This window comes from Scomber japonicus, chromosome 14 (assembly GCF_027409825.1).
Source record: "Scomber japonicus isolate fScoJap1 chromosome 14, fScoJap1.pri, whole genome shotgun sequence".
Classification (NCBI taxonomy): domain Eukaryota; kingdom Metazoa; phylum Chordata; class Actinopteri; order Scombriformes; family Scombridae; genus Scomber; species Scomber japonicus.
In genome coordinates, this window is record NC_070591.1 from 8,689,367 (window position 1) to 8,712,174 (window position 22,808).

Below are 22,808 nucleotides of genomic sequence, written 5' to 3' on the forward strand. Positions count from 1 at the left end.
AACTCACTCGTTTGGAGAAATTGGAGAGCAGGTCTTTCTTAATTTCTCTTCGTAAATGCTGAGTATTCTTGAGCCGAGCCGAAGAGTCCCAACTCCCAACTGTGGACCTGCTCAGTCATCACTTCTACCAGGCAACCTTTAGTAGGCAGCTCTCAGTTATGATCATGTGTAACAGGATGAGCTTAAAGTACAACACTGTAGAAGGAAATATAACAGAAGTTCAGTATAACAATACTAGCTCATTAAAATCTTAAATCTTGACAAAATAACAAGTGAATGAATTTAAACCGACAGGTGAACATCAGGGTGTTGGACGTAGACGAGCCGCCACAGTTCTCCGAGCAGAGCTACAATTTCACTGTGAGGGAAGAATCAATGATGAACAACATTGGGAGAATCACAGCCATAGATCCTGACAGAGCCAAAAACGCCATAAGGTACGATACTGTGCACACTCTTAAAAAGAAGAAATACCGTCACTAATCCATCAAAGCTGCTGTTATAATAATCTATTGCTCTCTTGGTTTAGGTATTCCATCTCAGACAAGAACTGTCCGATTCAGATCGACCCAATCACAGGTCAGCTGTCCACCCTGAGGACTCTGGACAGAGAGGTGGTGGCCAAACACATGTTTCAAGTTAAAGCGCAGGAGGAGCCAAGTGGTACGTCACAGGCGTAGACTGCATTATCAATCCTGTTTCCTTTAAAACAATAGATCCTCACATTAAAAAATGAAAACCATGTGTGTTTTTAAATAACGATAATGTGCATGCAGGGAGAGAGTCAGAAAGGACCAAAAAAAAAGAAAGAGACTCACGCTCTCTCTTGTTGTTCACTGAGCAGTTCTTCTGGATTTAGTGAGGAAAAGGAGTGCAACATATTAACAGGGATTTTTATAGATTTAACACATTGCCTCAACACCTGGTCGACCCACACAGGAAAGAGAGAGTAAGCAGGAAAATCACATTAGTGTGCCTCTTTGTTCACTTGCAGCTTCCAAACCAAACTCTATATTTTTAGACCAGCAATGAATGAAATTCAAAGATCTATTTTAGTGGTTTGTCACGATGTTTAAGGAACACAATGGTCCCTTGAGCTTGACAAGGTCTTCGATATAGAGTACATGTACTGTACTAAAGATAGTTTCAAAATCTCACTACAAGAGACATTAAAGAGACCCACACATTTATCAAAAGAGAAAATGTCAAAAAGAACGTTACTGATGTAAAATAAATGTAAAAGCTGCTTTAATGTGACAAAAAAAAAACCCACCCTAGCTTACAAATAGAAATCCTTTGTCAATTGACCTTAATCAGTTCTATTAATGACAGAGACACAGCTGATCAGCTTCATGGATAATCACTGTCAGATCAAGATCAGGACACACGTGAAAACAAAATATTAAATTAACACAAATACTACAAAAATAGAAACTTTAGAATATGGAAGCTTTAGAAAAAGATGCAACTGAGCAGTAACTGATTTTCCATATGGCATTTTTGAGTAGTTTCACCAAATAGACCATGAGAAAATGAGTGACCAGCATAATAAAAATGGTTCCCACACTTGGGTCATATTAAGTTCAATAAAACATAAATTATATCATCGGAGTTACAGTGTATATCTCTGCAGGAAACTCTTTTTTTTTAAAGATTGTGCCACGTTAAACTGCCATGTTGACTGTTTCCATCATCATCACACTGTGAAATTACAAAATTTAAGCCCTGCAACAAACATCCACCATTACAGCATTACAGCAGACTGCAAGTAACTGTGCGTTGTTGTCTCTCCTCTTTAGGTTTGGAGTCATTTGTAAAAGTTAATATTATAGTTGAGGACGTCAATGACAACCCGCCTGAATTGATTGCGGAGGATATCCACTTATGTGACAGTGACAATACTGGGACGGTAAGAGAAACAGTTACAGTATTTACGTATTATACAGTAGGTTATCACTGGATCTAACGTTTTTTGTTTTTTTTTTAATTAAGACTCTTTATCAGCTGCATCAGCTGAAACTCAGTAGATTAGTAATATAGTTATAGTCTTTGCAAATAAATCTGATACTAATATCTTTGTCATAACTTGGAGACCAGGGTGGCAGTTGGGAGACGTGGATGTAGAATGTAATGTAAATTATTTATTATATGTGAAATTATACTGTATACAGTAGTGACTTCATCCTGGAAATAGTAGGATGTTAAAAAGGTGTGAAGAAGAGATTTAGATTATAATCCATCCATCTATCCAGGTACAATTTACCAGATACATCTAGTGACATTTTAATTGAGACCATGTGTCTCAAAATGTCCTATGCAAATGATACATATTCATTGCATATGAAGTACGTTTGCATGCAGAATGGATATATTTCAGCTTTATTATTTGTCTTAAATCTGCAGGTGGTTGGGATTTTGAGAGCTGCAGACAAAGACGACCAGCCAGCTAAATTCAGGTTCAGCCTGGCCAGTGAGAGCGCCAACTTCTCCATCAGAGATCATGGCAGTAAGTCTTTGTGTGCCCTGAGCATACATTTACCCTTCTGTTCTTGCATGTTGCTCTAAACGGTGGTTGGAGGAAGCACTGCCCTCAGCACTTGTTGCTATGCAACAACTGAAACTACATTTAAAGTGCAGTGCTGTGTTGCTGAAAGCTGAAATTATTTTAACTTCTCAAAGCATGCTTTGACTCTCCTAGCCAGACGGGGGATTTAGAGAGTCTGTCTGGGACCATAAGTGTTGTCTAGAATGTACAACAGCAAATATTGAAAATAATGAGAGCGAGTGGCTCAGTGGACTTGCAGATGACTCTGTATGTATTATAATCTCATCCCACATGAGACTGTAGGAGAAACATGTCACTGTTACGCACAGAGCTGCTGCAGTGCAAACAAAGTGATGTGAAAAAGTATGTTGGAAAACTGTTTCAAGAGGAAAAGTTTGGGATATGTATGAAGGTATGTGTAGTGATTTAGGTTTTATGTGTATTGTGAAGTATTTTAGGGCAATCCAAAGATGTTGTAAGACATAAGAGAACTTAAACATGAGACAGACTTTAACATAGGCTTAAAGTGTATTGTTTTAATATAGTTCACTAAAATTACTGATTAAAATGAATCTATTCCATATGAACATTGTATAATTGTTTATGCGTGCAGACAGGGCTGCTAAATCCTAACAGCATTATGCTAATATATTCACCATCAGCACTGACCAACGTTTGAGACTGTTAGCATGTTAACATTTGTTAATTAGTACTAGATGTACATTTTGTTTGTATTTGGCCATGACCTAAATTACTGGACACATTCAAATGTTGTCCTGAGGATGGATGCTAATCCAGTCGATAGATGTCGAGATGTTTTCACTCAGTAGTTTAACATGTTGACTTTTTGTTGGTATTTTTCCTCTGGTGCTAGCTGCATTACACAGCAACAAGCTTTCTGTTTCTGAAAGATCATATTACACTCAGAGCAGCACTCTACATTCAGCAGATTCTGTGCCAATTGGGAGTAAAAATGAGTATAAATGAACAAGTTAAAAAATGTCAGCTCAAATAAACAGACTGCGACAAACTCTGTAGGAAATGGTGTTAAACTCAGCAGAGACATTTTCTTTGATCCAGACGTTGATATTTAGGCAAAGGTTGACGCTCTGTTACGTCAGATTTCTAAAGCCTATTTGGGTTATTCAACTTAGGACAGAAAACGGCACGAGTAAAACACTTTTCATAATTTTTGATCATCACATGCCCCCATAATACATGAAAGCCAGAGGAAAAGTGTTACCAACTGTTCTAGTCAAATATTAAAAGTGTGAATAGATGAAAGCTTAAGGTAGTCATATGAAAGATTTAGGTGCAGTGTTGCTATTTAATTTAAGTGAAACTTGAAACATGCTCAAAGAAAGATAAACAGAGAAAAAAAAAGGCATGAACTTGCCTCATCCATTTCCTCCCTGCTCATGCCTGGAGGGGTTGACATGTTGAACCGATGGAGAAAAAAAGGAAGAGGAAGATGGAGGGGAGAAAATGGAAAGACAGATGAGGCAGAGTTGCAAGAAAAGATGAAAGGAAGCAGGAGGAAGAGATCAGGATTAAGGGGGGGACGGGTAATATTAAAATAAGACCGTGTTAAAATGAGGTGAGGAGGCAAGGGAGGGAAAAGTGAAGAGGGATAAACAAGAGAATAAAAAGAGACAGTAAAAAAATAAAAGGTATGAAGTAATGGATATAGGAGCGATGAAATGGAAAAAAGTATTGTAAGGAGGAGGAAACAAAGATAAGAAAATAAAAAATCGAAAGGGAAGTAGACATAGATGATAAGACGAAGGGAGGAAAGGGAAAGGGAAGGAAATGAGGAATTTAAAAAAGCAGAGTAGAGCAGTGGCTAATGAGAAGATTGAAGAGAGGGGAGGAGAAATGACGATAATGATAGAGCGAAGTGAAGATGAAGCGAGGACATGATAAAAGACGAAAGATAATCAGAAAGAAAGAATCAAATGTTCGAGCGAGACTTTAAAAAGAAAGAGGGTAAAGGAGAGGCAAAGGGAGGAGAGGATGATAGGACATGAAAAGACGAAAAGAGGAAGGAGAGGAGACGAGGTGGATAGTTGTTTTATAAGTGCTGGTTAGTGTGAACCTCCGCTCTCCCCTGTGGCTCAAGACTGTGGCCCCCAAAAATAATCTGACAGCTCCTCACACCACTTAACACACAAACTCAAACACGGCAGACACATGAAGCAAGAGCTGCAAAGTGAAGACTTTTAAAATATTTATCCACTACCAGCTCTTTAAAACTTGTAAAAAAACAACAACCATGCTTTCATTAAGGGATCTAGAAACACACACACACACACACACACACTTCAACAGTCAGTGTAGCTGCACAGTGAAGTGACAGGACCGTGTGTTCAGACCGGGCGACTACACGAAGCTCGCTGCATTAATACCAGACAGAGACACACTGAGACAACAGAGAGGAAGACAAGGAGAGGAGAAGAAAAAAAAGAAAAAGAAAAAGACTAATGACATGCAGAAAGAGAGAACAAAAGAAATATAAAGTGGAGTGTGACAATCTAAAGAGACAGGAAAGACATAAATTCAAGCAAAATACAAAAAAAAAAAAAAAAAAATTTAAAAAAGGAGCAGGAGACAAGACAGAGAGCAGGGATGAGATGAAGGGAGGACAGAAGCGTTTTTTCATCTTTTATTCAGTTAGTCAGTTATTCAGTTAAGCTTCAATCTTCACCCATGTCCTCCCACACACACTTTCATTGACTATATCTAAAGACAATACGGTGGAAACCTGATCTGAGCGAGGTGGTTGTATCAACATAATTAAATAGGGAGCAACTTGCATGAAAAGGTCAGTTTACCTAAAATATCTTTTCTAACTTTCACTTCTAGTAGTAATTTGGCATCAGATGGTTTCGCTTTTATTTGCTTTAGTATCCAGAAATGGAATAAAAACATAAAACATGAAAGAAGCTATAATCAATATTTTTCCTATATAACAGTGTATCACCAAATTGTGCAGTTCCTCTCAGTTTTATGGATGTTGATAAAGAGTTTGGGCTCAGTTTTGTTGTCTGGTGGCAACTTGACTCTCGCTGCTCACAGGCAGATGTTTTCTAAGGAAAGCTTTTAGAAAACCCGCTGTTTCCCACAGGCATCAACCGGCAAACAGACACAGTTAGTGGTGAGCTGGTGAACATAGTGGAGCATTTAGCAGCTAAAGAGTCAGATATTTTTCTCAGGAGTTGGTAGAGAGCAAAAAACAGGGCTTAAAGAGAGTGATTATTAGATTTACATTCACTAGGTGCACAGAAACATGACTCCCAATGAATTATAGTGTTGCTCTGTGATGCTACATGTTTCTGTGATGATCGTCGATCGGCAAAGATGAAATCAGGAATTCGGCATTAATACATGGTTTATTCAAGCCTGGCTCATGTCTGCATGCATGAGACACCGACAAAGATTTGCTCCAGAGTACAAGGTTCTTATACTCTTACAGATAGGTCAGATATCTCCAGTAAGCATTTTAAGCTGAATGTGATATATCCTTCTGGTGCTCTGCCAGCTATTCTGGTCTGATATTTGTCATTGTACATTTTTCTAGACAGGGTGGCACCTTGCACATCCAAAATAAGACTGCTAGCTAGACTCTATGTAAAAATACATACTGTAACATTTGGATGTGTCTAGTTCACAGTTTTCGCTTCCCTCCAAGTGGCCAAAAATTCATTTTCATTTATTTATTCATTCAAAATCATTTATTGCAGGTTTAAACAGAAACAGTGTCTCAAGTACTCTGAATAATCCACAGAACACATCGGGAACAGTTTTAGTTGGAGTCACGTCTTTGGAAGAAAATTATTTTAATGATTTATTGATAGGATGAGTCACCAATTTAATAGAGATAGGTCTAACTGAGAAGGAAAACATCCTTTTTTTGAGACATTTTATACAAGCTTAATACAGTGGAGATGCTCAGTGGTAATAAATTCAAACCATTACTGCAGGTGCATAATTGGAGCTCCAACAAAATATTAAGAATACATTAGTTTTGTATTGTGATGCATATCATTACCAAAAATATCCTGAGTCAATGACAAATTTAAAAATAATGTAACTATGATTGTTGTGGTGTTTATTGTTGCAATAATGACAAAGGTTGCCTAACTTAAAGGAAGTCATTTTAACCTAAAGCATGATCTTACCCTAATTATAACCAAGGCTGTGTTCGAAACCACATACTACATACTACATACTTCTACTACATACTTCCATCCTACATACTACACACTAAACGACCAGATAGTAAGCAGACCGTTTACACTGTAGTAAACTACACGATTACCCACAATGCATTTCGTCCCTACCCGAGCTGAAATCATCAGGCTGAAGCTGATTTCATTTTAGCTCTAACTCTGTAAATATACCACTTTATCCACATTTCTAATCTTTTTAGGAAGAAAGTAAAGTAGCCCTTTAGATCCACAATGTGACGCTCATTTGTCCAAATAACACCTGTTTAAAGTTTTGTTCCTGAGAATTCGGAGTTAGGCGTAGCGAATAACGCACTTACGGTCATTTTCACAAAATAAAACACCCGTTACCTTTTATTATTAAGAAAACCATAAAGATAGAATTGGAGCTTTTATTTTGAAAACAGGAAGCGAACATACTCTCGCTATAGCTAACTTGAAACCAGCGAGGTGGTGATCTGTGACGTTTGTATTTTGGGTTTTTTTTCAGAAGTTGCATTGCATCTTGGGTAATTTGAGTGTGAACTTCTCACATACTCTAAATCACATACTACGCAGTTGAAACACACTACATACTTCAAATGACGTCAGAGTTAGTACGAGTAGTAGGAAAGAATGCGGTTTAGAACAGACCTCAAGTGGTTTGCCTTAACCGCAGTGTTGTCACATCATAAAACATCATTATTTATAACCACTGGGTCATTCTGAAGTGGCATGGTCAAACAACCTATGTGGTGTTTTAATTTGGAGGACTTGTAGCTCCTGTGTAAAAGTCACATTTATATAAATACAAAACCATATGTTTCTTTGTCTGAGAGTTTAACAGATGTGTACAGTGTGTCTAGGTACGTTTGAGTGTACACAAGGCTCTTTCCTGCAATTGTGTTCACTGAAATTCCTTCAGTGGTGGGATATTGTGGAAAAAGGTTCTCCCCGCCATCTCAGCAGGAAACTTCTGCCTGGTGGGGATTTGACTAATGACTGTATTGTTGGACTGGTCTGCACGGCTTCATTCGCTCAACACATTTATGTTCGTTTTTTGTTGTGTTGTTCTGTTCCTTTTTGGCGGTCTTGAACTTTAAGCAAAATAATTACTTTGGTTGTTGACTTTCAAACTTAATCTTGCTACCAATTAACCAAATAAGATTCAAATGATTAGGGACTGCATTGTCTTTGGATAAACATTCATAAAAGGAAATAATCAACCATTGTAAGTAAATTTTTGTCTCATAATTGCAGGTTTTATCATAACTCTAAATGACTCAAATAGTAATGCACTAAACTGACACTGACAAAATCACAAATTACCTGTCTGTCTTTGTGTAAGGACTCTCTTCTTGCTCTCATATCTTGTTATATATCTCTGGAGCAGACGTCAGCTGTATAAATAGACTCTGAAGACTCTATAAACTGAGCAGGTGAACATTAGATTTGCTTCAGTGAGAAGAAGAGGTGATGAGTCAGACAAATTCGACATGGATGTTGCAGAAAGGAAAGGTGTGCATTTGTTTTGTTAAAGGTGGCTGTAACATTTTGTGTACTCACTGTGGGTGTTTATGTGTTTCCTTGTTAAGACAACACAGCGGCTATCGTGGTGGTGCAGGGGCCGTTCAGCATGGATGACCCCAGGGATTACAGCGTGGATGTAAGCATCAGTGACAATGGGATTCCTGTCCTGACCAGCAGGACCACAGTAAAAATCAAGGTCTGTGTGTTTCCTTTTGTATCTGTGTCGACTGTTTCCTTTTACATAAAAGAGAGTCATCGGCATTTGTAGTAATCGTTGTTTTCCCCTCTTCTAATAGGTGTGTCAGTGTGATGGCCAGCGAAATGATTTGGTTTGCAAAGCTCTTGCACGGGGGATGGGAGTCAGTGCTCATGCCCTGATCGCCATTCTGCTCTGCATACTGACCATCCTGGGTAGGTTCAAGTCCCATCTATCTTGACTTTCTTTTGTTCTGTCTTAGTCTCCGTCTTAAGTGGAGTAACAAATTGTTCCTGTTTATGCACCTGTCAATCAAATGTGTGAGCAGGGTTTTCCGATTTAATAAATGAAAACGAAACGTAAAGAGGAACATAGCAGCTGAAGGTCATTTTTTTGCTGACTTTCAGTAGTTTTCCTCCTCACCTCGCTGCAAGTGATATAAAAGTGTACTCCAGGGTGCCTCAATACCCAGTGACATCACTGTTAGGTGTAGTTTCAGGTGCGACATATTGGAAATGATGCTCTGTTAATTTTCCCTTTAAAAGTGTTTAAAGCCATATTTCCTGTTTATTGTATGCCACGTTGTCATGTTTCTTATTAGGAAGAAGGAAATCCTGCGTGAATCAAATGGGTCACTTCTTATCTGACTCAGCGTTTATCAGACTGAATGTTTAGATTTGTCTTTGTAAAATGGGCCACAGTTTGAATCAGGGATAGAAAACAGTAAATATGTTTTCGTCCTTTAGTTTCAGTCTTTAGTGTTTTCAGTGTTTATTGCCTGTTAACAAAAATGTACAAAATCCGTGTGGAGATAATATTGACAGTTTGAAACCATTCTGCATTTTTAACCGGACAAAATAAAGTTTTTTTTAAATCTTCTCTCCTTGCTCTACATAAATGTGCCTGAAGGACTTTTTCTTTTTTTTTTTTTTTTTTTGTCAATGGCCATTTTTTTCATCTTCATGGCATACTTGGATTTACTGAATGTGAAACTGATGGAGCAATAGGCTTCTGCATTTTTTTTTGCCATACTAATATAAACCAAGTCATTTTGCACTTTTGCTGCATTTGTGCATGATCAGAAGTGCATTCATGGTGCCAAGTAAAGTAGGAATACTGTTGAGCAAGGCTTTTAATTGTTCAGGTCAAAGCAACTAATATTAAAGTTAGTCTCTAAAGAATTGAATTCATATGATAATTCTGCAGAATACTGTACAACCAAAACCATGTATGCATGAGATAGTGATATTCATATAGCACAGCAGAGTAAAGAAGTGTGTACATATTTAACCATAACTACAACCTTTACTTAAATGTTTGATTGTCTAAATGTACCCATACCTTACTAATACAGTGCACAGATATCTCACAGGTCAGCTGGTTTTCACTGAATCATCAGTCAGCATTCTGTTGCAACAATATCTTCACTGATTTAACAAATGAAAATGAAACGTAAAGAGGAACTTAGCAACTGAAGGTCATTTTTTTTGCTGACTTTCAGTAGTTTTCCTCCTCACCTCGCTGCAAGTGATATAGAAGTGTACTACAGGGTGCCTCAATACCCAGTGACATCACTGTTGGGCGTAGTTTCAGGTGCGGCATACTGGAAATGCTGCTCTGTTCATTTTCCCTTTAAAAGTGTTTTTAAATCCATATTTCCTGTTTATTGTATGCTACCTTCATTTGTCATGCTTCTTGCTAGGACGAAGGAAATCCTGAGTAATGAATAACTTTTTCTGCCAAAATCAAATGAGTCACTTCTTATCTGACTCAGCGTTTATCAGACTGAATGTTTAGATTTGTCTTTGTAAAATGGGCCACAGTTTGAATCAGGGATAGAAAACAGTTAATATGTTTTTGACTTTTAGTTTCAGTCTTGGTTGGTTTATTGCCTGTTAACAAACAAGTATAAAATAACTCCTTAAATCCACACAGTTGTTATGATTTGAGAGTAATTTATGAAGATGGCATCAATGAAAGATGCAGAATGCCAGCTCAGAGTGACTGGGGCATGTTCACAGACTCTCTTGCCCTTGCTTTGCGATAAATAAGGTTTGTGTTTTTGCAGGGAACTTTTCTCCTCCCGGTGTTGTTGGTTTTATGAATAATGCAGCGGCGGATGTGGAAATAATGCCTGCAGTTGTGAGCTCAATATTCTCTTTGATACCTTCGCCCCCTGCTCCTTTTTTTTTTTTTTTTTTTTCTGGGGGAAAAAAAAAGAAAGAAAAAAGACACTTGTCATGTTTGGATGCGAGGCACGCCGGAGATAGTTGGCCAAACAAGAGGGATCTGGGATGAGAAGTGCTGAGGAAGAAAGGAGAAGAGAAGAGGAACTTAAAGATACAGAGGGACGGAGGCGGAGTGACAGATGGAAAAAAACTTATATCTAGACTTAGATATGGGAGGTGGAGAGCGGTGAAACAGACAGACAGACAGACAACTTAAGACGAGGTGGAATGAGACAGACTGAGTGACAGAGCGAGACAGAAAGAGGTTAAAGAAAAGAGAAGGCGAGGAGGAGAATTGTGGGAAAAGCAGCAGAAGAATAGGAGTGGTAATGAGGAGAGTTTATCAGCTCTTTAGGTGCCGTCTGCTTATCAAACACCACCAAACACTCAACCTATTAACTATTAATACACCCCTTCACTATCATGCCTTTTCTCCTCCGTTTTTTTTTTCTTCATCTCTCTCTCTTCCTTCTTCTCTTTCCCTCTGGGTCTCTCTGTCTCTCTCTCTCTGTCTCCCTCTCTTCCCCTTTCTGTCTCTCTTTCTCTTTATCAAACACCCCCAATGCAGGCCAGATTAACTATTTAATGCACTTGTCATTATCTGCCAGGGCCCAAAGCAATTTACTGCGCTCCCCATTCACAGACGCATTTTCTCACAAGAAGTCGGGTTTGACACACGAAAAAGAACATTTTCTCAGTCGTTTTTCCCACAAAGAAAAGGCTTCTTCTTTTTTCTTTTTTTTCCCTTTTCTTGTCCCTCTAAGTCTGATATCTCCCGAGCTTATTAAACTGCAGAGCATGTGTTGTAAAAGATTAATCTGTTGGTTTCCCATGCAAACTTAAATTAGTCCCGCTCGCCCTCGACTAAAAGGCATGGCTAATGCTGCCCGTCCACCGAGAGAGAGAAAGAGGTTCATATCGGGACCACGGCTCGGAGCCTAATCTAATGTCAAATTTATCCTTCCTCTCCTCCTTTTCTCTCCTCTTCTGACTTCTCTCTTCGTTTCCTCACCCTCTCCGCTTCTCCCATTTCTTCCACTTCCTCCTTCCAGTCGTCGGCTGCTCCCTTTGTTTGTTTCTTCTTTCCTTTGATTCTTTCTCTTCCTTTCTCCTGCTTCTTTGTCCTCATTCTTACTCTCTTTAGCTTGAATACAGGTCACAAGCAAGAAAGAGAAACATTTCACTTTGTTTCATTTACCACACTTTTTCATCAACTTGGACAGTAAGTTTAGAAACTAAAGATATTGAAAAATGACAGAACCAGGTTTGCTTTTTTCATGTAACCTATTAAAGTCAATGTTTCATCCCTTTATTAAATCTTACAGAAGATTTTACAAAAGCTAAGATTATGATAGGCTGGACAATTATAGTTTTAACTTGGGTATTAATGACTGAGATCATGGTCTTTGTTCACTTTAATGAAAATCTAAGTTGTGGAAATTCAGTCTCCATATCTAACCCCAACCTTTATTTTTTCAGACACTTCTTTTTTTTTACTCTCTCACTTCCTCTTGTCCTCTCTTCACCTCCTTTTCTCTCTTTCTAAACTGTTTATTTCTTCAACCTCTACTAAGTCCAACTTTCTTTCCCTCTTCCTTTCTTTCTCATCCACCATCACCTTGTTTTCTTACACTCGTTTCCACTTCCCTCCTGTATTTACTGAATCTTTCTTCCTGTTTCTTAGGCTCTTTTCTTTCAATTTGCAGCGAGTCTGTGTCTGTTTGTCGCTGGCTGGTTAGATTCATTTGAGGTTTTTACGCTCGAAGGGAATGTCGCAGACACCTTCAACCATCCGCTCCTCATTTTCTCCACTCGTTCTTGCTCTGTTTTCCAAGCTCATTCCCTCGTTAGTGTTCTACTTTCCTCATTTGTTTCCTGCCCCCATTTTTATTCACTTTTGGTTTTCTTGGCCTCATTTTTCTCTTGTGTTTTTTAAATTCATAAAACTGTTGGCCGAGCAGGACAATCTGTCTGTGTCTGGGTTCGACTCTTTGAATCAATCCTTACTAATTTCTTAAGAGATGAGTCATGCAACAGGGAGATTTTAACACTTTGCATCTTTTATATATGGCCTGAATACATGAATTGATTTTCTTTACCCACTTGTTTCTCAGGTCACCAGGCCTCACATCGAAAAATTGCACGTCTGCGGATTTTCATCTGCAGCAGTGTGTTTTTGATTGGCTGAATGTAACTTGTGTTTCAGGTGCTGAGAAATGTGCTGACACAGATGATTCACACAACAAGGTGTGCAACAGAATGAATCTATTTAAAACACTTTACTCTGCTCTTCCTTTTCAGTCATCGTGATCCTGTTTGTGATGAGGAAACGCTACCAGAAGGATTCTCTGGCTAATATGAAGAATAGCGGGGAGATCCACGAGCAGCTGGTCACATATGATGAGGAGGGAGGAGGAGAGATGGACACCAATGGGTATGTAGATGAAAAGATACATCACTATGGACCTTTATACAAAATACTGAAGCCCTCCTTCACTCAGAAATGTGTTTTGCTGTTTCTTACTTTGAGCTTCACTCTGCAGAATAATGAATGTAGAGTTTGAAACTAGAAAGCTGTTTTCACGTTGATCTGGTGAAGGAGGAAGGTTTCTCTTTGCTTATTGAATATCTGAGTCTTAGGGGAAGACTTATGAGCATGATTTACATTACAATGTGTTTGGAAGCTAATCCCAGTCCAGTATGCAATGTACACAAGGGTGATGTGGAAACTTGAAGCCAGTGCACATACACTGAGAATGAACTTTTCAGTGAAGTAAGAGTCTTGTGTCCACTGGGAAAACTTTTGAAATGAATAATATTTGCATATTCATCAATTCTGGGATTTTCAGTGAGGAAAAAGATGTAATTTTAAGGTTTTTAATGAGGTAATTGTACTTTCTTATAAGAAAAAAAAAACATATTAGACACGTATTATTCGAACCAGAGTAACAAGTCTAGAGGGGATTTTTGAATGATAACTGAAATGTGCTGAAACGGTTCAGCAGTTCTCTCTTTGGAGATACATTTTCTGTTAATTTTCTGCAGCGACATATCAAAGTAATGAGAGTTTTTAGCCAAATTATCCATGCGGCTCCAGCTTGGTCAACAACTTTGGTTCAGACTGATATAACTCAACAGCTACTGAATGGATTTGTGTTAACTTTAGTGACTGACTTTTCATTCAGCACCATCATCAAGTCAAATAGTTTGGATTACAAATAAATACCTGAAAAACAAATGACATTACCACTAAGCCTGAATTGTACTTTGTGTTTATGAAACTATGAGACTGAATGAAATTGCAAAAAAAACCCCCAAAAAAAACACTCATCATTAACTTACTTCAGTTTTCATACATTGCTTATTTAGTTCTCTTTGTATGAATGTTTACTTTTATTTTACACTTTTTTAAAACTTGATGGCCAAAAATACACTTTTAATAACTCTCCCTATCTACTTGCTGACCCAGTTCACCCAAAAGGAATCATTAAAGTTTAATCCAATCTGAATCTAACCTAATATATATTTTAATAGTATTAAAATCATACATAGCCTTACATACTACTTGCAAATGGTTCAGAGGTTAGAACAAGTTCAGATTCATGGATGGAAAAGACAAATGGCAGAAACTGTAATATTATTTTATCATATCTAGCGTTCAATAACAAACAATATTCCTCTCTCTTTAGTTACGATGTCTCCATCCTCACATCCGCTTGCAACGATGGATCTCTACTCCGCCACCCGGACCGCCACCCCCACCCCTCTCTCTATGCCATGGTCCAGAAACCCCCCCAACACACTCAACCCACCGCATGTAAGGGTGACATGGCTGCTATGATCGAGGTCAAGAAAGACGAGGCGGATCACGACAGAGACGGCATCCCCTATGACACTCTGCACATCTATGGCTACGAGGGACCGGAGTCTTTAGCTGGCAGCCTCAGCTCTCTGAACAGTACCTCCACCGGCTCGAACTTGGATTACGACTTCCTGAATGACTGGGGTCCGAGATTCAAGCCCCTGGCCGAGCTGTATGGGGTGGATGGGCCTGACTACTACCATCAATACTAACGGAGATGGTGTTTGCTGAAAAGCCTACATGATGCCAACACACGTACACGTACAAACACACACACACACACACACACACACACACACACACACACACACACACACACATACATACAGTTCACCAGTGGTTAAAAACAGCCATATAAATACACTCACACATTGCCAAAAGCATGCAGGAAATATAAACGTTTTCAAAGCATCGACACCTGGCTTTCATTCTGTCCATTTTGTTTTTTGGACAAGGAGCTTCGATCTAGTAGACAAAGTCTCCAAACACTTCTTTAGCTTCTGAAAACAGAATGCAGGCACTCTGGTTTCCTGTGTAACGACAACTAACTTTTTTTGTTAATGAATGTTATTCGTAAATCCATTAGTTTGTTGAGGATCCTCCGATGTGTTCATGTATAGTCAGTAAATACGATGTTCAACAATCTCCAAGAAACTCCATCACGTTGAAAAGGAGTTCTCTTTGTCACTCTCTTTCTTTCTTTTTTTGGTGATGATAAGGCACCCTTATGCTTCCTCCAAGGAGAGAATATATTTTAAACACCAGGACTTGATGTCATAGGAGGATGTACAGTACAGACGAACTGCTTCATAAATGCTCAAAGAGATTGATTTTTGCTGTGATGTTTGAGATCATAATCCTTTTGTTTTACCTGAAAAAGATCATTCAGATGAAACTCTAAGCGTGCTTCGCTACAGGCCGGAGCCAGAGTTCATCTTGGAAAACTGATGGGTTAATCAGGTCCCTACTGGCCAGCAACATTCCTCAGTTATTAAAATTATTGAAGCTGTTTTGCATTAGATTAATCTCTTAGCTTTTGTATGCAGTGCCATTTTGCATCCCATTTGAGTGTTACAAAGTATGACAGGTTTAAAATGAGTCCTGTGCATATACATCTACAAGTATATATGTCTCTATATAGGTGAATAAACTCATTTAAAGTTTACATTTACCACAATAAAATGACATCATCCTGGCTAATATTGAAAGACATTCAAGGTATCATCTGGATATGAGCATATTTCAATATGTTGACAAAAATGTGTGCAATTATGGATGTTATATGTTTAGTTCAGTGCCACTGGGGATGCAAAATGGTGCACGTCAAAGCAATTCACGCTGATTTAAGTTGATTTCTTCCATACTCTTCAGTTCTCTTTGGTATTGACTCGGTGTAATCTCTTTCAACTTTGATGTTTTCTTTCAATATTTGACAAAGGAGCCACAAACACGGCGAGAACGAGGTGATTTTAAAAAAAAAATCTTTGATCTGAAGCTTATGATTTGATTTGTAAATATGTTGGCTTGGGGGGGTTTATTGTTTGAGGCAAAAACTTTGAGCAGCCATGTAAGTTTTAACTCAAAGAGGTTTAAAGCGTTTGATCACAGCAAGACGCCAGTTGTGTTTGCTTTATCTGAAATACTAAAGAGAGACGTCTTTAAGGAAAGTTCAACTCTGGAAAACTTATACTGTTTATGAATTTGTGATATCCAGCAGGTTAGATTTATGAGGTGACCCTGAATAGTGTGCAGAGTATCTAGCTGGATTTAAAACATTTCCCCTTAAAACCAACATGACCAATATGAATGAAGAATAATTTTCTAAGTGAGTCATTCATCCATGTCCCCAGTTATCTTCTGTTGTAAAAAAAAAAGACAATAGAGAGACAGGAAATTGTGCGGAGGCTGCTCAGACAGAGTTACAGCGTGTTCCTATGTTTTATTTGACAGAACCCATCATCACAGTTATTGTTGAGATGAAAGCTGAATTCTCAGAGGTCTACTAGAACAAAAGTCATTCGGACTACTCAGGAAACACAGAGTGACAAAGGCAGCTAGTTGGGCAGTTGAGTGGTGCTACGATGGCTCTGAGGTGGCCTGAATAACTTTAACCTCTCATCCTTTTGGCTACTGTCAGGTCTAAAATCTCTGATCCAAAATGTACACAAACCATGGACTGTTTTTTTCAATTGTTGTCATTTAACAATAAGGCAAACTTAGAAAGGGTCTATGATTTATTGCAGGATAATTGGACTGAAACACTGTTGCATTGTTTATTTAGTTTCCATCTAAGAGAGTGTATTGTCCAATGCTTGCATTTTGGCAGGTCTGCATGGTTTAAAGTGGATAAACCGGAACTTGAAACCTTGAAGCATACAATTACCCAAAAATAACGCACTCTTTGGAGCCATGCTTGTCCTCATTGTGCATTATGGTTTTTTTGATAACTGCAATGGTTTTTGTGAGTTATCGTCTATGCAAATCATTAATCAATACATTACAGACAGATCACTATAGGGAAAGATCCAAATGTTTATTGCACAGATAAAATAATCTTCGGCTAATGTCGAAGATATTCTGTCTATTGGCTCTCTAAGTAACAACCAAGAACAACCACGCCCATGGACTGGTTGACCCCTGGTCTCTTGGAGGAATACTATATCCAGCCAAGTACTATTTATCAATGACTGACAAGCATTCTGACTTTTTGCATAAATGAAGGCCTTGCAGAAATGATGGCTTCAGCAGTTAGTTCAAAACTCATTTAAAATTGGTCATAAAGGTAAAAAAGAAAAAAAAGTGAGTGGTGACGACTTAAATCAGTTTGCCTGATTGTAAAGTGGTACCTATTGATGCAGTCTAGTTGATACAGCAAAATGTCTCCAGTGGGACCTTTTATTTTTTTAAAAGTGTAATTTCATTCAGGATTGAGAGTTTAGTTTATTTATTCTCCTGTTTATTCTGTTTTGTTTGGACTTGAACTTGTTTTCTTAAAACTTTGGCTTGCTTGGAATGCCATTTGATAAACGGTGGATACAATAGCTGGAAGCCCTCGCAATGCTTTCCTGTTGGGTTCATATACACTTTGAGCAGCCGGTTCCTTCACCTCACTCTCTTACTCCTTGTTTGCCTCACTGCCTCTCTCTCCCTCCCTCCCTTTTCTAATCAGCTAAACCAAACATTGGAGTCAACTTCCTGTGCATCTGGGGGGTAGTTCCCGCCTCTTCCTGTCTGTGTTATCTCTCTTGTCAGCCGACACATTGTGCTCACTTCCTGTTGGCCTGGCCTGGGAAAACAACCCTGGATAGAGGAAAAAGGGGGCGTGGCAAGGTAGAAACATGGGATGCTGTGGGGGCAAAGACGGAGGAGGGGGGGGGGTAGGAGGGATGTCAAGAAGAGAGAAAGATGAAGAGAACAATGTAGAGCAGTGATAAGTTTTCCAACTGAGCAGAACCACTTCAAACCAAACACGGGCGTGATGAAACGCTGAGACACAGCACGCACACTAGCGGTGATAGCATCCTGTTACACTGGCATCTTTATGAAGCAGCAGGGGTGAATTCTTTCTCCGACATGTCTGAGACCAAACCTTTGTAGAATAACAACCTTAAAATTTACAATCGGCAACTTCTCACCTTGGTGGCAAAAAAAAAGAAAAGAAAAAGAAAATGAATATTCTAATATATGAAGGTCTTTTCGCCTCAGTTTGTGCTTATCTTATTGTTTTTACATTTTAGATATTTGCACTGATGATTACATTATGTCACAAGTAAGCCATGTTTTAATCAAAAAAAGAAAAGACTAATGTTAATTGTCTTGTGGCACCACTGCTGACAACATGTCCAAAATGTTTGTTTGTCTGTTGTTTTTTTTTTTTTTTTTTACATTTGTTTGTCTGTTATTCATTGTTTATCATTATTGTAGTTATTTTTTACAAACTGAATATGTGGACAGCATAATCTTTGTTGTTGAAGTCAGCAGCTTGTAGCAGACAGAAGCGCTCCGTTATCTATTTTCCTAACAGCAATAAGTGTTGGGTGCACATTATAAGAGATCATTTCAGCCACTCCTGTTTTCACTCTTCTGTTACAAAGCAACATATTAAAAAAGCTGATGATATACATTTCCATATCTAAAAAAAAACCCATAAAAAATTCAGATTTAGATTTTTAGTAGTACAGATTTTATACATATAAGCAACGTAAGATGTGATGGAAAAGGGCAAAAAACCCATAGGGAGGCTTCATATAGGCATTATTAAAAAGGGAGGTCAAAAGAAAACAAAAAACAATCATACAAACACAAATAAACAAAAACAAAACAAGAAAAAAGGAAAAAAGCCAAAAAAAAAGGGACAAAACTAAGCTTTCACAATGTAGCAGATTTACATATAACTGCACGAAGAAAGCTTAAATTACAGCTTTCTTTCTAAATAAAAAAAAAAAGTCAGTATATCAGTCATTTAACACTTTAAAGATACGGAGTGTGTGTTCAGCCCATTTCAATATATTGTATTGGAATAAAGGTTAAATTTATAGTTTACAGCCCAAGAAGTAAAACATGTTGATTTTGGATCATTTAAGGGGCATTTTCATGGTAATCTCTGGTTTTAGCTTTTAATGTCTATATTTAAGTGCCACATTTGTTTGTTCTTTTTTTTATATATATATAATAATTGTTTGTATTGTTTTTAATTGTTGGTTACCAGTGGTTGTATGTATTATGACATTTGGCTTTCTTCTATCAAATGGTGAATCACTTTGGATCCAAACAGTCACAATTAATCTCTCAGGTTGGGATCCAGGCACTAAAATAAAGTTGTTCACCTTCATGTCAAGAAACAAACGCCCCATGTGTATCAATATACTAGTTTCACAAACCAAGACCTTTATTAAGTGATTTAACTGTAATCTCATCATCTGTGTATCCCACATGTTACCGAGGGAACGTATTTTGAGTGAAATAGAAAAAAAAATGTGCCTAATAGTGATATTTCTCTGGCCTCACCTTGTTTATTTTATTTTATTTTTGTCTAAATGACTGTATTTAGAGGATTTTAAACTTGACACAATCTCTTTTTTTATTGCTGTAAAACAAAACAAAAAGGTTCATTTTTCGGTAAATGAAAGACAGGATGACGCATGAGTGAATGTGCCCGAGTGACTATGTGTTTTTCTGTTTGTGTCCACTTGTATGTGTGTGCGTGCTTGTGATTGTACCCATGTACATACACACAAATGGGTTTCAAACCAATTAAGAAAAAAAAAAATCCAACCAAGTAGACATACATTTTTTTTCTTGTGTAAATACTGTAAGGGTCGTCGAGGGAGTGTAATGTGCCTTTATTCCTTAAAAAAAATACTGTAATTCAATTTTTGATGGTTAACACAATGTTTTCTATATTGTTTTTATGTTGTAAAGCAACTAATTTTTCTTAAATGAGATTTTTGTAAGTGTAGAATAAAAATAAACACTCAAATATGATTTATTGTCCTGTGATTGATGTTTTTTCTTTATATGTACCTGTGCTTTTAAAAACACTCACTCAGCCTCAGCCAGCCTTAGAAGTGAACACTAAACTAATAAAAGATTACAGAGATTAGATAAGACCAAAAAAAGAGAAAGGAATGGCAACAAATCAGGCATTATGTTCACATTATGTACTTTGGCACATGAGTGTTGTTTTTTTATGAATGAAAATATTGAAATATTGCCAAAAAAGTGAGCTTGTATGTTAAATGTAACTGAAATACTTTAAGGCTGTTAGACCTGATCTCTTTTTTTTCTTCATCAAGCTAATGAAGAAAAAGAAAGAACAAGAGAATCAAGCGAATGGAAACATGTTTAAAAACTAGAAATATTTATATAAAAAACACATGTCAGAGTTATGATTATGAAGCCTGTTCAGGGAGTGTTTTAAGGTTGGTTTAGAAACAATGACATCATGTGTCCTCATGATTAAATCATCCCTCAGGCCCATGAAAGGCAGAGGTGTTAACCCCCACAGTGGGGTCGGGTCAGGTGATTTGTAGCAGATTTTCACAGAGTATCTATAAAGTCTGAGTGTACATATGAAACTGATGAACACAACATGTACACATTTCCAAACAGCTCTTATACAGTCAGTGTATATGAGATTCCATGTGGTGAAGATCAGCTCTGCTCCTCGCTGTAAAATGATCCAACGTGTCAAATGTTTCACATTGTGAGGCGGCGTGAGGAAAGCTCTGATCTCCTTCACCTTGATCTTTGACATGTGAGATGGAGGATATCCTCTGTTTTTCTCTTTTTTTTTACCTCAACTGCAAATTGACCACAGGTTCATGTAGTTGTGTTATTGTAAAGACTGTTAGATTGAAGGGTCAGATCTCCATATGTGATCATGTCCACATGAGACATGATGACTGATTGTACAACATCACAGGGGAAGAAAAAAACAAAACAAAAAGAGAAAGAGAGTCTTTTTAAACCTCAAAAAAGGAGATTTTGATCTGGCTGACAAATCATGCTGTAAAAATAGGACCAGGTGTTTGTACACCTTCAGGCTAGTTTCAGTGTAATGCTACATCCTCTGTGTTGAGCTACATATATACATATATGTGCCAGGAAGTCCCAATACCTGAGGCTCAGTACAGAAATTACAGGGGTGGGGAGGGTTGCTGAATATTTGATTTTATAAAAGAAGCAAAACCTTGCCCTTGACCTAAAAGAGAACTATTGGCAGATATATTTATAAATGTATATTTTATGCAAAACACATGTTCATTACAGATGGCAAATTAACATTGCAGTGCTTGTGAACATGCCAAAGACAGAGACAAAGCTGCAGTGTTGCTCTCACTTCATTGACCAGCACACCAGCCGAGTCGACTTTTAAGAAAAACCTAAAGTCGGCTAGTGTTGAGAGAAGAAGGAGGATACGAAGGCTACACAGGAAAAGAGAGGGTCAACCAGGGGAAGCAGGTCTTATAAACCCAAAGCCATTCTCATCTCTCAGGTGCAGCCAGTTGCCAGTTGCTTTAATGACTCAGCCAGGCTGCTACACCCAGGTAGCAACTGGGCAGAGTCATCACACCAATTTCATCCAAACTATGAGAGAAATTTAGGTTGGAAAGTGCTGACTTAAACCGATACCATACACCTCTAGATATTCAGACACAATGTACATGCTGAGTGTTTGACAGTGGTGGAATGTATCCAAGTACATTTACTCAAGGTACTTTATTTGTATGCATTTTCATTTTTCACATCAGTGTTTTATACATATAACATATTATAACAATAAAATATAATGTTGGGTAGTCTAAAAGTTACTAAATTTAACTATAATCCTGACAACATTAAAATAAATTGGAGTTTCTATTTAATAAAGGTTTTTCTGTTCTAAAACAGATTTCATGTTACATCCCTATTTTTGTGATGATAGTTTGATTAATTTGGTTGTGAACTTTTGAGATTTCTTATGCCTTGATGACTCTGAGTGCATAACTGATGAGGCTTCAGCCTTCTTGTAAAAAAGTGTGTATATACGTGTGTGTGTGTGTGTGTGTGTGTGTGTGTGTGTGTGTGTGTGTGTGTGTGTGTGTGTGTGTGTGTGTGTGTGTGTGTGTGTGTGTGTATATGTATAGTACATCACCCTGTTTTACATTGATGAAATAAAAAAAGCTTCTTCCACTAGTGTTGCAGAGTTGTTTTTTCACACTTCAGACATTCAGACACTCATTAAAACACAGAGCTAACATCTATATCCATCCAGACTTTTACATTATATATGTCTGAACCATAATTCATCGTGTCTCTTCATCAGATCTACCTGGACAGCACGACTACATGACTTTCACTGATGTCGATTTTTTTTTCACATTCCACTATGCTAACACTTTCTAATACCACCTAAGGTACAGGGATGCTTTTAAAAAGCTTTCACTGAGTCCTGTGAGCTGCACAGACACCAAATTCACCCTGTCATCAGTTATTCAGGCGAGGAGGATAGCTGGGAGATGTGACAGATGTCTGCAGGAAGGAGAGGGACTGAAAGGAAAGACGGCTGGTGATCAAGAGAAGAGAGAGGCATACTTCTATCATCTCATCCTCCCTCTTCTCTCAACCTCAGCTAAACTTTGGTCTACTTGTGGCGAGGATGGGACAGGACCAGCTGGCGGCAACATGCTAAACATTATGTTACGGTCAAACTACAAAACCAGACTATTAAACCAAGACATGCTTTATCCTTGAATACGAT

General features: G+C 37.9%; 1 protein-coding gene across 1 annotated transcript in view; it reads left to right on the forward strand.

Moving 5' to 3' along the window:
- cdh5 (cadherin 5) overlaps positions 1-15,817 on the forward strand; it is a 30,216-nt gene extending 14,399 nt beyond the window's left edge. The window contains exons 8-15 of the mRNA XM_053333606.1: positions 295-437; positions 530-663; positions 1,800-1,909; positions 2,404-2,506; positions 8,346-8,476; positions 8,577-8,691; positions 13,006-13,138; positions 14,394-15,817. Of these exons, the coding sequence (XP_053189581.1) occupies positions 295-437; positions 530-663; positions 1,800-1,909; positions 2,404-2,506; positions 8,346-8,476; positions 8,577-8,691; positions 13,006-13,138; positions 14,394-14,778 (1,254 nt within the window). The 3' untranslated portion in view covers positions 14,779-15,817. The remainder of the gene's footprint in view (positions 1-294; positions 438-529; positions 664-1,799; positions 1,910-2,403; positions 2,507-8,345; positions 8,477-8,576; positions 8,692-13,005; positions 13,139-14,393) is intronic.
- Positions 15,818-22,808: the final 6,991 nt, after the last annotated feature.